This window comes from Patella vulgata, chromosome 1 (genome assembly GCF_932274485.2).
Source record: "Patella vulgata chromosome 1, xgPatVulg1.2, whole genome shotgun sequence".
Lineage (NCBI taxonomy): Eukaryota > Metazoa > Mollusca > Gastropoda > Patellidae > Patella > Patella vulgata.
In genome coordinates, this window is record NC_065879.2 from 34,134,698 (window position 1) to 34,150,304 (window position 15,607).

At 34.1% G+C, this 15,607-nt stretch overlaps 1 protein-coding gene across 1 annotated transcript in view; it reads left to right on the forward strand.

The window, feature by feature from the left end:
- Window positions 1-225: 225 nt before the first annotated feature.
- The window catches only part of LOC126819212 (venom factor), a 29,964-nt gene continuing 14,582 nt past the window's right edge, over window positions 226-15,607 (forward strand). The window contains exons 1-22 of the mRNA XM_050547124.2: window positions 226-368; window positions 2,290-2,456; window positions 2,781-2,981; window positions 3,429-3,499; window positions 4,559-4,687; window positions 5,372-5,414; window positions 5,818-5,911; window positions 6,447-6,546; window positions 6,782-7,021; window positions 7,406-7,600; window positions 8,145-8,264; window positions 8,806-8,898; window positions 9,034-9,234; window positions 9,522-9,674; window positions 9,867-9,941; window positions 10,083-10,182; window positions 10,633-10,809; window positions 11,295-11,418; window positions 12,854-13,082; window positions 13,274-13,483; window positions 14,201-14,303; window positions 14,501-14,602. Coding sequence (XP_050403081.1) covers window positions 292-368; window positions 2,290-2,456; window positions 2,781-2,981; window positions 3,429-3,499; window positions 4,559-4,687; window positions 5,372-5,414; window positions 5,818-5,911; window positions 6,447-6,546; window positions 6,782-7,021; window positions 7,406-7,600; window positions 8,145-8,264; window positions 8,806-8,898; window positions 9,034-9,234; window positions 9,522-9,674; window positions 9,867-9,941; window positions 10,083-10,182; window positions 10,633-10,809; window positions 11,295-11,418; window positions 12,854-13,082; window positions 13,274-13,483; window positions 14,201-14,303; window positions 14,501-14,602 — 3,004 coding nt within the window. The 5' untranslated portion in view covers window positions 226-291. The remainder of the gene's footprint in view (window positions 369-2,289; window positions 2,457-2,780; window positions 2,982-3,428; window positions 3,500-4,558; window positions 4,688-5,371; window positions 5,415-5,817; window positions 5,912-6,446; window positions 6,547-6,781; window positions 7,022-7,405; window positions 7,601-8,144; window positions 8,265-8,805; window positions 8,899-9,033; window positions 9,235-9,521; window positions 9,675-9,866; window positions 9,942-10,082; window positions 10,183-10,632; window positions 10,810-11,294; window positions 11,419-12,853; window positions 13,083-13,273; window positions 13,484-14,200; window positions 14,304-14,500; window positions 14,603-15,607) is intronic.

A 15,607-nucleotide genomic window follows, 5' to 3' on the forward strand; every position in this document is an offset into this window, starting at 1 on the left:
ACCGTATATAAGATTGGGTTGGTTTACTATTAAATCAGGACAAAACAATGAAATTTTACAAACTTTTGGTATACTGTTTTACATTTAATTTGATATTAATGTGCGATTGTACAAATCTAGAACTGTGTGAATAACTAGATTTTTTTCTGTATCACACTCTTGGTACAAATATTAACAGAGATATATAAAGGATTGTTCATCTCTTTAATTTCATTGTATCGGCCTTATGACCTATGTTTCATTACGAAATAGGAACCAGTTGAATATACAACATCCGTCAACGACATCAAAATGGTTCTTAGGATTTTAGCAGTAGAAACCTGTTTAATTTTGTTTTTGGGGTACATTAAGCATATTGATACTTCACGGTAAGTTTTAATTTATAACAAGGATCTGTTTTTCTATTTTTGATGTTTGATTAGAAACAGTCTTCAAACATCATACTTTATATCAGACATTGACAAGACCTATCCCTATCTATAATCTAGATAGTCGTAATAAACTTTAATTTATACAGTGAGAAAAAGAAAATCTTTTGTTGATTTTAAAAAATACAAAAGCTCCGTTGTGTTTTTTTTAATCCAGGTGTGATTTTATTTTAATTTATGTGCGTAAATACAAAATTTGTTTAAATCCAGTTTAGAGAACGCTATAAATTTAATTCGTGTAAATATTTCGAGATTATCGGGTGCAATTTGCAATACGCAATTACCACCTGTGTTGTCAAAATCAATATTTTTCGGCGATTAAACTAAATTGGGCCCCTAACCGATGAACATGTGTGAATTTTGTGTTTAGAAACCTATGATTAAGAGAGAAAACAGCAATATCTCGATTTTGTCTGAGGATGAAAATTGACCCAGTGATCTTTGTTATTCACCCGTGAGAATATTATCTGAAAGCCACTATACAATATTGTAAAATCTCATTTCTTATAAACTCGTTTGTCACACTATTGTCCTTAATTTCCGTTAATTGGCCAAAACATAAGTAGCTGGTTCCTTTCAAGCATCTAAATTTAGTGTGTATCAGACCTTCACCACTTGTTACGACCCGATACACTTTATGATATCTGAGACACGATTTCATACAAATGATGATAAAATTAAGTATAAATATTATATTAACTGAGAAGAAAAATATTAAGTTTCACTAATTTCATGTAAATATTAGCTCGCAATTTCTGACCAAATAAATATAAATCATGTATCGCGACGTCTGTATATATAAACAACTAATAACAAATTTGTATTTTGACCTTGGTGTTGTCCTGATTTTAAAATTAGTTTTGCATTCTGGCGGAATGGAGTTTATTAAGTTGATTTTTAAACCAAAGTAGCAGAAAAACTCTAGTACAGTGTATATGTATCTCTGTTCTGACCTCTTTCAGGAAGACATTGATCTACAAGATCAACATTACTCAATCACGGTTGTACTTTAATTTATAGTACAGTATATTATTATGTTATTTTCTTATAATTTCGTCGGTTGTGAATCTGCATTATATCTTATTAGACGCCCTTTCGTCTTTGAAACCACAACAACCCTAGATCATACATATACAGTATAGTTAAATGTATTAATATACTGTAAAGACTGTTGTTTTCTGAATAGTTTGTTCACGTAACTAGTTCAAAAAATAACAGAAAACTAGAGGGGTTTGGGTGGAGTGGCAGTGGAAGTGTTAATCTTGTGTAACATTGATATCTTATGATAACCTTTTGTATGGTCAATTTGTTACTGGATTAGCTTTGATTTTGGAAAATGTAAAGATCGATTGATTGACCCGTAATCGTCGATTCAAGGAGAGTATTAACTGACCAGTGATAAGATGAAATTTTGCAGTGTATTTTCATGAAATTATGAAACTTTTAGCTTATTTGTATCTAAATGACCCAGTTTATGATATTGCCGACGTTAAAACTTTAAACTTAAATCATACACAACGCTTTTCACTAACTCATTAAAGCACCGTTTTACCAAACTGTTATCAAGTTAAAACCATGGTTATTGGTGATTGATTTTTTTTTTCTTACAAGTCAGCCTATTATTCGTGAAGCTTTTTTAATACATGGATGTACTTTAATTACATTGCAACACCAGTCTTTATATGATGATAGTACATATTGTTTTATTTTTAAGATATACGTGAACGATCGGGCTTACCGGGGGCCTTTAACAAAAGGCTTACTTATATGTACTATACAGAAGCCGAGGCAGAAAGAATTCACAGCCAAATGTCTAAACTTACCTTAATTCTGACTTCTTTTAAATTTCATATATATTTAGACCTGTATATTTTGTGGTTGCACCTAACGTGCTAAAGGTGAACATAGATGAAGTTATTACTCTGACTAATTTTGGAGATATTGAAGATGTGCGTATGCAAGTATACCTGCAAGATTTTCCAGCTCAACTACAGAATTTCTCTTTCCGAGAAGTTGTGGTACCGAAAGGTTGGTTTTTATCACTTTCTTAATATGTAATTATTAATCATAAGCACTACAGTACAATCATTAGAGTACAATACGTATACTGTTTTCGATTACAGGTACCTTTACTAAAGATATAGCTGTTTCTTTAGCATCGGGGTCATACTAAACTCCATTACAGTGGATTGTTATCAAAATGTAAAGATATAGTTTAGTCTCGACGTTCTGCATGTAGTAATCCAACAGTAATAGCTCCATTGCCCGGTTTAAGACAGTCATTCAAATTTGATATATTGGTTCTTTTAGGAAATGTACTATTCAATTTGCTTTAATGTGTTAATCTTTCAGATGAGGTAGCTAACGTCAGCATCCGCCTGACCGTCGACGATGTGTTAATGTTACCATCTAACTCACATTTCATATATCTTGTGGCTGAATCAACGTCGCCAGACAAACCGTTTAAACAGATGACCAAATTACTGTTAGATTATCATCCTGGTTACATCTTTATACAAACTGATAAGCCAGTTTATACACCCGGACAAAAAGGTTTGCTTCTCTAATAAGTAATACTATCTGTACAAACAATTTAAACAATTTACAACACCTGGACTGTGTTAATGGTGATGATTTATCTAGCGCAATCTGATTAAAATACAGATCTATATTTCGTTCGAAGACAAGTAAAACGAAATTTTGAACTATAAAAAGCGAAACGAAATAGGATCTGTGTTTTCATCAGATTGTATCATAGTGCATGCATGTGCACAGACATCGTCACCATGAGTCCCATATTCTATGTAGTGGCCCTATTGAAAAACCGTGTCCAAACTTTGATTGCAGTCACGTAGAAGGGTGTTTCACACATCGTTCAGAGCATCAAGATTTAAATCTTAAATATGGTTAATTAGTTGCCACAAATAATTCTAGTGTTGTGATTTATAATTAGAAGTGGTGTGATCCTGCTTTCTCAGTTATTTTTCTTTCACATTTCAGTTAATATCAGAATTATTCCCCTTGATGATGATACACGTCCTGTAGACTGGCCAGTTCAAGTTGACATTGTTGTAAGTTTAATCGAAAATTTTAAACGATTTTATATGATTAAAATCTAACTGTAATGATTGAATTCTTTACCCTAGCTTGCCTCCTACATCATTATAAATACAAACTGACTCTTTTATTATCTAACTGGAGGGTTGAATGGCCGAATGGTTAGCGCGTGCACGCTGCATCATAAGAACTGTCACTGCTAAAGACTTTTACGAATTATTGAAATAAAATTGAACCATATGTTAGTCTCGAAATGACCTAGTTTGTGTCGAGTGGACGTTAAATCCCATTGGATGGCCGAATGGTTAGCGCGTGCAAACTGCATCATAAGATCGGTCACTGCTAAAGACCCCTACGAACTATTGAAATAAAATTGAACCATATGTTAGTCTCGAAATGACCTAGTTTGTGTCGAGTGGACGTTAAACCCCATTACTCTCTAATGTTGGAGAATATTTAACATAATATCATCCACAGTCATATGTTAGTCTCGAAATGACCTAGTTTGTGTCGAGTGGACATTAAACCCCATTACTCTCTAATGTTGAAGAATATTTAACTTAATATCATCCACAGTCTTCGACATTGCAAACACGACATATTGGTTAATTTAAATCAACATCGATGTTTTTATCTTACCGTACGTGAAAAGATGGGTTTCTGATATCCAGTATTTAAGACAAAATAAAAAATTTGAAATAAAGGACTCAATGAACGTACCCCACAGGAGAATACTACCGGTGTAGACTGGAATAACCAGATACCAAAGACTGTCATTCGATTTGGACTCTTCGCTTATTTCGCTGAACATAACTGATTAGGAATTACAATAAAAACAGAAACGATTGAATATAAATCAGTTTATATACATTCATAATACATTATTATGCATTGCGACCCATTTGTGTCCATTTCAAGGTGCCAAAGAATAGAGATTTAGCTCCTTTAATACTGGGGTCCCTGACTGCAGCTCAGTCAGCACATCTTAATCCGACCCTGTGGTAGAGTTCTATAAAAGTCCACCAGTGATTGTCACAAAGGGGTAAACAAATACACCAAGCTATATTTTGTAGAATCCAGACAAAGTTGTTGTGAGTAGATCCAAGAAAGATGGAGGCGAGCCGTTTCTAATAGAAACTCTAGAAATACCTGATTATCCTGTGTATGGAAATTATTCTGTTACAGCCACATTTGCTAATGGTGTAAGTAATTTTGGAAATATTATAGGATCGCTTTTCGCTGCGTATGGTATATGTTTGTACTGCATGTATCCTCGTCATGTTATGGGAGCCACGGTGGCTAGGTGGTTAAAGCGCTGGCTCGCTAGCCTGGAGGTCGGCTGTTCGTTCCCTGCATTGGCCGAGAAAGTCCATCTGGATTTTCCGACGTGGTTTCCCCTTGTCAGAGGTGCAGAACGGAGAGCCTTGACAAGGACAGCTGTCTAGTCCTTTGGATGAGACGAAAAACCGAGGTCCCGTGTATACATTGGAATGCAAGTAAAATATCCCTTGGCAGTTGGAATTCGATATAAGAGTAGGCGATAGTGTCGCTGCCCGGGCAAAATTTCCCTCATGGCAAACTGTATGGCGTATGCCCGTCTTCATTAGCCCAGTTTAGGAGCAGAACAGTAAGAGGTTAAACCCCATTTCTTTTCATTTCATTTCGTCATGATATGCGTTCAATCTGAAAATACAAATGCTTTTAAAACAGTTTTCCATTGAAAAAATGATTCTGAGATAAAATGACATTTGATGCACTAATACGCAGTTGTTTATATCGTTATTACTTGATTTTGGCCATTGTGATTTTTCTACCATTTATACCAAGGAAAATATCTATAGGATGTAAAATAGAAAAGAAAACTAAACATATTTATATGATTGTAGGTAAAAACATCAGCCAGTGTCAGATTTGAAGTAAGAGAATATGGTAAGTGAAAACAAAGTGAATGATGGAAGAATAAGATTTAAGGAAATTATTTGGTCTTTATAATTATATCAATACTTTTATAGTTGTTTATTCGGCCTTCATTGGTCCAATCGCCGAAGAAGAATGGGGCGTTAAACCCCATTTCATTTATAATAGTTTATAATGATATCAATACTTTTATAAACGTTTCAGTTATAATTATATGTATTCATATATTTCATAGATATTTTGGTTATTGATTTTCGATGTAATTATACTTCTGTGATCTGTCTCATTACGCATTGTACTCTAAAGGCTTAAAGGGTGTATACTTCTCAGATGTTATATTGGCGTGTGACCTGTCTAGTCGGAGATGCCTTGTCAAAGAACTTTGAATTTATGTGATTATTTTGCTTATTTTCAGTATTGCCAATATTTACTGTTGCGTTTGATATAGAAGAGAAATACCAAGTTATATTACCATATCATACAGAATTTAAAGCTAATTTACAAGCACGGTAAGTCGAAAATAATTCAATATCTTTCCTTTCTGTAATATATTCGCTGACTCTAAACGTCTTAAATAGTAGACTTTCGGTAGAGAACATAATAATAGCATCTGAACCATGCAACCAGAAAGATGGCACAACACATAAACAATTACGTAAGAGAAACCCAGAGACAAGGCACAATATACACAGACATTTCAAACAATAAACGCATATTATATATCAAATCAAATGGATAGTGGTATACAGAAAGATGGGTTTAACGTCCACATGACACAAATTAAGTCATTTCGGAGCAAAAATATGGTTCTACGTTGTTTCAATAATTGGCTTGCACGTAGGGATCTTTAGCTGTGTGGGGAAACTGGAGGTCCCGGAGAAAACCCACGAGGTTGAACAGACCACCGTATTCATTGTCATGTACAAGTGGAGAATCAAAACCGCGCCACTTATCATTAAACTACTACCCCGTTCCTGTAACCATTTTTTATATTCTATTGAATTTATCATCCTATATGATTAATTATATGTTGTCACATTCTAGATATGTGTTTGGAAAGCCAGTGCGAGGTCATGTGACGGTGTCTTATGGTTTAGTTTGGCATGGTCACATTTTTACTTTGGGAAAACAACTTAATATTCAGGTAAATTAACAGACTGCCATTAATTCCATTTACGTAATATAATATTTGTAATCAGCATCTGTTGTTCCTTTTTTTATATCTTTACTTCTGAGAACTGCATGCCAGAATACAAATAGCTCAATGAACTACTGTTGTTTCGGTAAAGGAGAAGTTAACTGGTGATCTATATTAACAAACATATAAAATACGATGACACGTCATTTCTGTTTTTATTTTAAATCTTGCTATATTACAGCTATCAATAACTGGAGATACAACTATTACTATTCAAATAGATGATTTAAAGGTGGCCTCCCAGACTATGTGGTTCCCTAATGGCGGACGTCTATTTCTGAACGCAGCCGTTACAGAAGAGGCTTCAGGAAATGTCGAACATTATATGGTACAGAGTGTGGTCTTTGCTAAATCGGCACATATTCTCAAATTTACTAGATGTTCGCGATATTTTAAACCAGGTCTGCCGTATGTTTTACATGTAAGTATTGGTTGAAAAAAGACTAAGAGTTACAAACGGTTTTTAATATGGAGTTGAACTTGTTCCTGAACATTCATTATTAGTGCAATGTTGATATCGCTTACCAAATACTACCCATTACTACCCAATACCGACCTAATACTACCCGCATGCCATCCAAAATTTACCAAATACATGTACTACCAAATACAAGCATAATGATTATCATTGAAAACAGAAAGAAGACATGAATTATATCACTAAAAATGAGTTAATTTACGGAATTAGCAAATACTGTACAATTAACCGAAATATCTATTTATAATATAGGTAGGCCTAGATTAGTTATTAGATATTCCTTAATCACCATCGACAAACATTGTAATTGAAAATTCATTGCAATAGGTTGATGCTATACGAGCTAATGGTCAACCAGCACGCCATCTACCGGTGATTATTGAAGGTGAAGGTGATGTAAAAGAAGAGAAAGTTATAATTACACCTTTAATATCTGTTGGTGAACAATTATCAACTGATGCTGATGGTAGATTGGCTACTGAAATACTTTTACCAGCTGAAATAAAAACATTAAAGATAAAAGTAAGATTACATTATTAATCATTTACATTTTTCGCAAAATAACAATGTTTCACGGCATAATATACACCAATATGTACCCAGATTAATTATTTATCATTTAATTTAGGAACAAATTCAAAATATGAACGGTTGATAAATTCTAGGCTTGGGTTCAATTTGATTAAAATGAAGTCAGCCAAAATATTTTATCCAACACTTACATGTGTTGCGAAATAATCAGTGCATCACATGTTTGCAAATAACCAATGGGATTGAACCATTTTTGGACGGGTGTTCATTTTAAAGAATCGTCATCTTTCGCAATACTGTAGCTTGCAAGAGATTCAAAATCTATCAACTGACGATAAGTGGTTTTAACATTACATTGACAAGGATTACAATGCCATATTATATTAGTATCGCTTCATCATGTACAAATATGTTCTATATTTACTGCCAGTAAGAGGTCTTTCTGAAAAGTCAAGACTGACTATTATCTATATACATGTATTATTGTTTAAATAATATGTGAAATGATAAATGTATGGATTGGTTATTCTTTCAGATCAGAACTAACATTAAAGGTTTACCACTGAAGAATCAAACTGAATCACTATTTGTAGCTGTTCCTTATTACAGTCCATCAGATACCTATATGTCTGTCAGAGCTCTACCAACTAGTCCGGTCTGTATACATCTATCCATCTATCGAACAATACATCCATGTCAGGACTATCCTTACTAGTCCATTCTGTCCGTATTTGATTTAAAGTTGATATTTCATACATGGTACCTTTTCATACATCCAATGGCTCTCATTGCTAGTCCGGTCCGTATATATATTTTACTCTTGATATCTATCCGTCTATTCGCCATCTCTCCATCTATCGGGCAATACATCCATATAAGGACTCTCCGAGCTAATCTGGTCGTATATAATTTACACTTATTAAACATTTTTTTATTATTTAACAAGGTGTGCATTATGTTTCCATCTATCGATTCATGCGAGAGCTCTCCCTATTAATCCGATCCGTATATATTTTACTCGTAGTATCCACCCATATCCGGGCTCCCTCACTTGGTGGCTTAATGTATGTTTTACTCATTCATCCACCCACATCAGCCCCACCCTCACTTTTCCCGGTCCATATATATTATTATTTTACTCATTCACCTATCCACCGTTGTGTTTTATTATTTTTGTGGTTATTTTTATTATATAGGGTAAACCAAGTGCCATTCCATCTATTGGAGACTTTATGACTGTTGAAACAATGAACACTGAACCAGATTTACTGGATTATATCAACATGTTGGTGAGATAATTTAACTATTTGTTTCTAATATTTATCTATAAGTAATTGTAGTTATTGATGACGGAATCAGATAAAAGGTTTATATATATATAAAACCAGCTTTTGGTACGACATGTAATTCTTATTGTCTTTTAGGTTATCGCCAAGGGTAAGATTATTCACCATACAAGAACAAGGGCATTAGCTGGTGACCGGACAAATTTTTATATACCTGTAACTGCTGATATGTCACCTAGTGCTCGGATAGTAACTTTTTCTCTAAGGGGAACAACAGCTGGGTCAGAGGTTGTTGCTGATGCTACCTGGCTGGATATAGAAGAACAGTGCGATAACGAAGTAAGTATTTGAAGACAAATGCGGGGGATCTCATGCTTCGTTGGCGTCACCCCACACCAAAAGGACTACCACTGACAGAGGAAACTGAGCTTTATCTGGATACTTCGTATCGATCCATACCATGATTATGCCCTGTGTTTATATCTTTAGCAGGTTTAGCATTGAAAGTGTCAGAGTGTGATGAGAGGTAATAAACTGGAATCATTTAAAGCCAAGTAATTTATTTTTAATAAAATCTCTTGTTCTCCGACTATCTCAATGTATTTTATTATGTTTCTACATTCTAGGTTATGCTAGAAACTGATAATGGAGAGAAGACATACAGACCGAGGGATGAAATGACAATAACATTGACAGGTAAACCAAATACAACAATAGGATTATTGGCGGTAGATCAAAGTGTTTACCTTATCAAGAACAAAACATTCTCTAGAACAAAGGTAAATATTCCCTAAACTGATTGGTTAGTTTGTAATCTGAAATTAGTTATGTTTCGTTATGTTGATGAATCAGTCAATAAAATGATCCGATAAATTAATATTGTGTTCTTTAAAAGACAAGTTTGATTACAACGATACCATGCAGTGTAGACGAGGACGTGTACAATCAATGCGACTGCTATATGATTTCAGTTTTTTGCTGATATGAGAGCCAACGATAGAGGGTGTGGTTCTGGTGGAGGTAGAGACAGTGCTTATGTATTTCAGGTAAGCCATTCAATTATTAGATGAAGCTCACACAGGAATTATGAGTCTTAATCATACGACACCTATAATATCAAATAGTATTAAGCACTTATATTAATTGTTCAATGGTATTTATGCATTATGTTGTTATAACTAATTTAGGGTGCTGGTTTGGCTATTTTAACAAACGCTGATATGAAAACTGAGACAAGATCATCGGAAGGTTGTCCAAATAAAGCAGTTAGAAGAAAACGGTCTTCAGGTAAAATGTTCATTGACACGAAACATAAATTGACTAAAACAAATCATTTTGGGAAACATTCACTGGCATTTTTAAAAAAATACTTTACATAGTTCTGCAAAAATAGTTTTATTTTGTAAAGTAACAGTAATATGTACTATTTTTAATGTAAAGACTACACTTGTATTAACGACTCCAGCAGTGTCGGATCTACTATGAAATTAGTGAAGATGATAAAATCCCAGAGTTTCTCCAGAAACGACTGTAGTCTATGGTATTGCTAAAGCATTTTATGTCTTCGGACCGTTGCTATATATATTAAGGAATTTTAGGGGGGGGATACTGAATTTAACGAGCGTAGGGTTTTGTATTAATTTGGAACGTTTTTTCTGCTTTTACGGAACAACCACACCGAAGAAGACAACCCAGACAACTGTTTTAGATAATGTTAAAGTCAGTTTTTATTTACAGAAGATTTAATAGAAGAATTGTGTTGTAAAAAGGGATATGAAGAAAGTGATGCTGTTTTACAACGTTGTTTTAATGCTGCTAAATATGTCCGCCAATCAACTAATTCATCTTTGTGTGCTGAGGAGTTCTATAGATGTTGTAAATATATGGTTAATGGTGTGGAGATTGTCGAGGCAAGTAAGTAAGCTTAACATTTTAATTCACTACAAGTGTATGTTTGCTTCGTTTCATTTTGGTATGGCAATTTTTTTTTATAAAAACACGTCAACTGAGAAGTATAAAACCATTTAAGAGTAATACATTAAATTCTAGTATGTTTGTTCAACCTAGGTCTGTATTTATTTCCTTTTTAAATTTTGTTGACCTTCAGAACTACTTCCGTATTAATTTCCTGTCCTTTTTTACGTCTATCGTTTAAATCTAGCGTCTAACGTCAACTACTTTGGTTGATGAAACTCATTTGTCATATCAACTGAATACAAAGATTTTATTGGTGTTGTTAGAACGTACTGTGCTGTAAATTTTAATAAAATAATTTTATTGATATAGTTGTCAGAATTTATCAAAATTGGAATTGTAGCTCATCACATGGTGGCTTTTCAAGCACTTTACTTTTAAGAAACCATACATTACACCAGTCTATTAAATAATATGATTATTAGGATTAAACAGACACGGGGATAAAGATGTACAGGATGTACTGTTTGATGATGAAGATGTTATGATTGATTTACCTCTTCGAACTAATTTTCCGGAATCTTGGCTGTTTGAAGAACATACTTTAGGGTAAGAACTTGCACAGGACAATTCCAAACTAATAGGGCTGGTGTCGATGTAATCTCTCTTCTTAAGCTGTGCGATGTTTTAACTAAGTTAATATAAATATTAAAACAGTGAGAATAATATGCGCTGTTTAAATTAATACTACACAGAGTATGTATACTTTTTTTTCTAGAACAATTGCTACCTGTTTTTCTTGTTTTAATTAATAGTCCATTGTAATACTTTTAGTAGAATTTTTGCTCGAGAAATAACATATTCGCATAATATGTGATATGTACTGAAAATACCAAATCAACTTAGTCTGTAATTGACATATTGTTACATAAAAAGAGCCTCTTAAACCAAAACAGGTGTCAATATTTTACCACCAGAATTACACGTGAGTGGAATTATTCTAATTGCATCATTTTACTTAAAGTAACCAATCATATCGTTAATTGCACAGGTTCAGGGCCATGAACAGGCTTTATGTGCGTGATATCCAGGAGTCTTATAAAATAAATCATAGTAAAGTTTTAAGTCAGGCTTCTGTTAGGTTTCAGAGAGCTTACATCTGAGTTCCTAGACAGCCGCGAGGCTGGCTAGGACAGAGAAATGGTTTTAGCTAGTATTGTTATCTATTATGCTTGTATACCTGTATTCAGCTATATATATATATATATATATATATATATATAATATGTAGAAGCAAACTGTCGCATTGTTATTCCTGGTAAGACAAACGTCTTAAGAAACTGTAAGAAGTAAATACACAACGTGAAGCAGAAGTAAAGACAGCTAGAGACAAATTCTAGACGATCACAAGGCTACAGTAATATGTAGTAAGAAAAGATGCATGGGTCGTATGTAGGATGTGGCGACCGGTTTTAGTACTGTGTCCGCTCTCCACGTCAGACAAAAGACCCATGGTGCTACACCATCTAGAACAATTACTACCCGTTCTTTCTTGCAGAGCTCATATACCTAATAAAGACTTTGTTGAACTCCTTTGTTGCATTTCAAAGTCCCCATGCGCCATTTAAGCAATATGAATCACTTGCTACATTATTGTGATAGATGAATCTCTAATAGGAAAATCAGTCCAAAAATGGTTCAATTCCGGTCAGTATTTATAAATATATGTGGAATTGAAATTTCATCGATCTATGCTCGTAACACGATGCTTTTATCAAAGCGGAGACATCTGATGGACCTATTTAAATCCAACCGAATCTAAGCCGGAATATTATTTAGGGTAGGTACATATATATTTAGCGCGTATTAAGTCGTGAAGAATTCGATATTTTAGTCAAAATGCAAATGGCGCATCGGGACTTGTCAAGGCAAAACTTCTTCTCACGCCACGCCGATACAAGCACGTATTCGGCAATCAATCCTTACGACAACTATGTGTATATCGATTGTATGTGAAATAAATCTGATATATTTATTATTACAGAGAAGATGGTAAAACTGAATTAAGTGTTGGGTTACCAGACACAATAACAACATGGATGTTACATACCGTATCTATATCTAAACAACATGGCTTCTGTGTCTCTAAACCACATAATGTCACTGTATTTAAAAACTTTTTCGTTCATCTGGATCTACCGTATAGTGCTGTACGACTGGAACAGCTGGAAGTCAGGGTTACTATTTATAATTATTTGAATATGGATTTATCGGTAAGTTTGGATTTAAATAGCCATGACTAATATCTAGCTATTTGTGGTTTATCTCTTATTCAGTTAAAGCGGATTTTAGTAAAATTATCCAATAAGTACGAGCGTATGACCATTAATATCAAGCGCTCTGGTTATAATTGCAGAGACCAAAGTTACATTGAAGTCAAGCTATGTGTTATTTTGTTTTCCAGGTAAAATTGTTTATACAGAGCGTTGAAGGTGTCTGCTATTCTGGTGAACCAGGAGAAAATTCTGAGATGGCACACATGGATATACCACCAAATGATGCTGCTTCGGTGTCATTTCCTCTAATTCCCCTGGAATTAGGTCTCTTCCCCATACGTGTATTTGCGTACTCTTCTTGGGGTCGAGATGCGGTGGAAAAGCTCTTGTATGTTGAGGTGATTTTCATTATTTCTTTTTTAAATCAACATGTGTATATAAAGACCAGCGTGCCAAAAGCCGCTTGCATGTGATTTAATTGTTCGTCCATTGTCCATCGGGCTGGTATGTCTACATATGTTTGCATAAAGATGTTTCTTTAACAGCTCCGAAGGGATTGGTCGATCAGTGATGATTTGTGGGATAAGATGCAACATTGGGTGACCAGAGCATGCCGATCAGTTTTTGAAGTATTTTGTTTATCTGAGATTATAAATATATTTTTAGACTTATCCCAATTTTGTTTAATTTTTTTATATGTTGTTTTACATAAAACTATACATTTAACAGCAATTATATTGTGTTTGAAAGTTTTTAATTCTAATTTCCTTGCATGTAATGTGTCCGACAGATAAGTTCTCCCGCCAGTCAATGTCATAACCAGTCAGCCAATATTGGTAAATATGATTGAAATGGGAACCCTAGTAGGTGCATGAGGCGTTTCATAAATCTTATATTATTTATAAACAATATTTTATTACCTCTTGCCTATGTTACAAAAAATATAAAACATGTATATATTACTAATTTATACATAGATAGTTATGAATAAAATAAAAATAAAATGAATTTCAAGTTTGCCATATTCGTAATCTTAACATATATTTTACGGATATAATTGATATTGAGTTTAGAAGCATTGACATCAATAAGAAAAGTGTGATTTTCGATTTTAGGGGGAAGGTCTAGAAAAAATCCATACGGTATCAGTGATGCTTGATCCTTCAGGAAAACGCCTAATACGTGATAAACCCAAGAATGTTTCCATTGATATTAAAAGTAAGTCAGTTATGAATTAATCTTAAAACACTTCAATATATCACAATGTTAATATTTATTTATAAATGAAAAGTGATGACTTTTTAACCGTTCGCATGTTTAGTTCATATAATGGAGCACATCAAAATGTGCTGAATACATTTTTAACGGGTGGATATTATTTAAATGTAAAATCATATGTAGCCTATTACTTGCAGATGAAGTCGATGAGGTTGGCAGTCGGCAAACTGTACAATTAGACCTTGACTTACCGCAGAATGTAGTTCCCGAGACTGAAAAATGTACAGTGAGTGCGATAGGTAAGTAATATCAGAGAGAGAGAGTGAGAGAGAGAGAGAGAAAGAGAGAGATGGGGCTTAACGTCCACTCGACACAAACTAGATCATTTCGGGACCAACGTATGGTTTAATTTTATTTCAATAATTCGCATGCGCGTAGGGGGCTTTAGCAGTAGGAGGAAACCGGAAGACCTGGAGAAAACCCACACGGAAGTAATATCAGAACATTTAAATAACTTTAATGAAATGGGGTTTAACGTCCGGAGGACCCGACGAAAACCCACGAGGAAGTAATATCAGAACATTTAAATAACTTTAATGAAATGGGGTTTAAAGTCCTACTATTCTGTTCCTACTGGGCTAATGAAGACGGGATAACTTTAATGATTAATTCCAGTATCCATGGTGAGTAAACGTAACCTAATTGGTCACCTATCGGAAATAATGTGCCATAATATATGTTGTGATTCCTAAAAATGCTTTTGGAACAAATCTTATCACATTTCAGTCAAAACTAATAACGGGTTACCAAGCTTACATTTTTAAAACATATTTGTTATGCATCGTCTGCTTATTCTATGTTATTCTCTCTAGAAGACATGCACTCACGTCTAACTATATCTGTTTTGCCTTATATAGAGATGTCGTCTGGCTAGGAACTATTCTTGTCTCATATGGCAGCCGTAAGCCAACTAGACTCAGGAGTGGGTGTAAAAGAATATTCGAGCTTTGGAATTCGATAAAGGGTAGACAGTAACGCAGCTGTTCGGGCAATATTCGCCTTGTGCAGGTGACAATAACGGTATATCATTAAAAAACTCTAAATAATGTAGTGCCGACACGACAATCTCCATTACTAGTCTAAGGTATCGTCATATTATAATTACAGATACAACCATTGTCTCATATTTGGTGTGATGAATTTAAAGCATAAATTGCCTCCTATTTCGTTGATAGTTTTCCCAATTATTAGTTTTCCTAATTATTAGTACAATTCATTAACTTATCTATATTTGACTGGTTTAC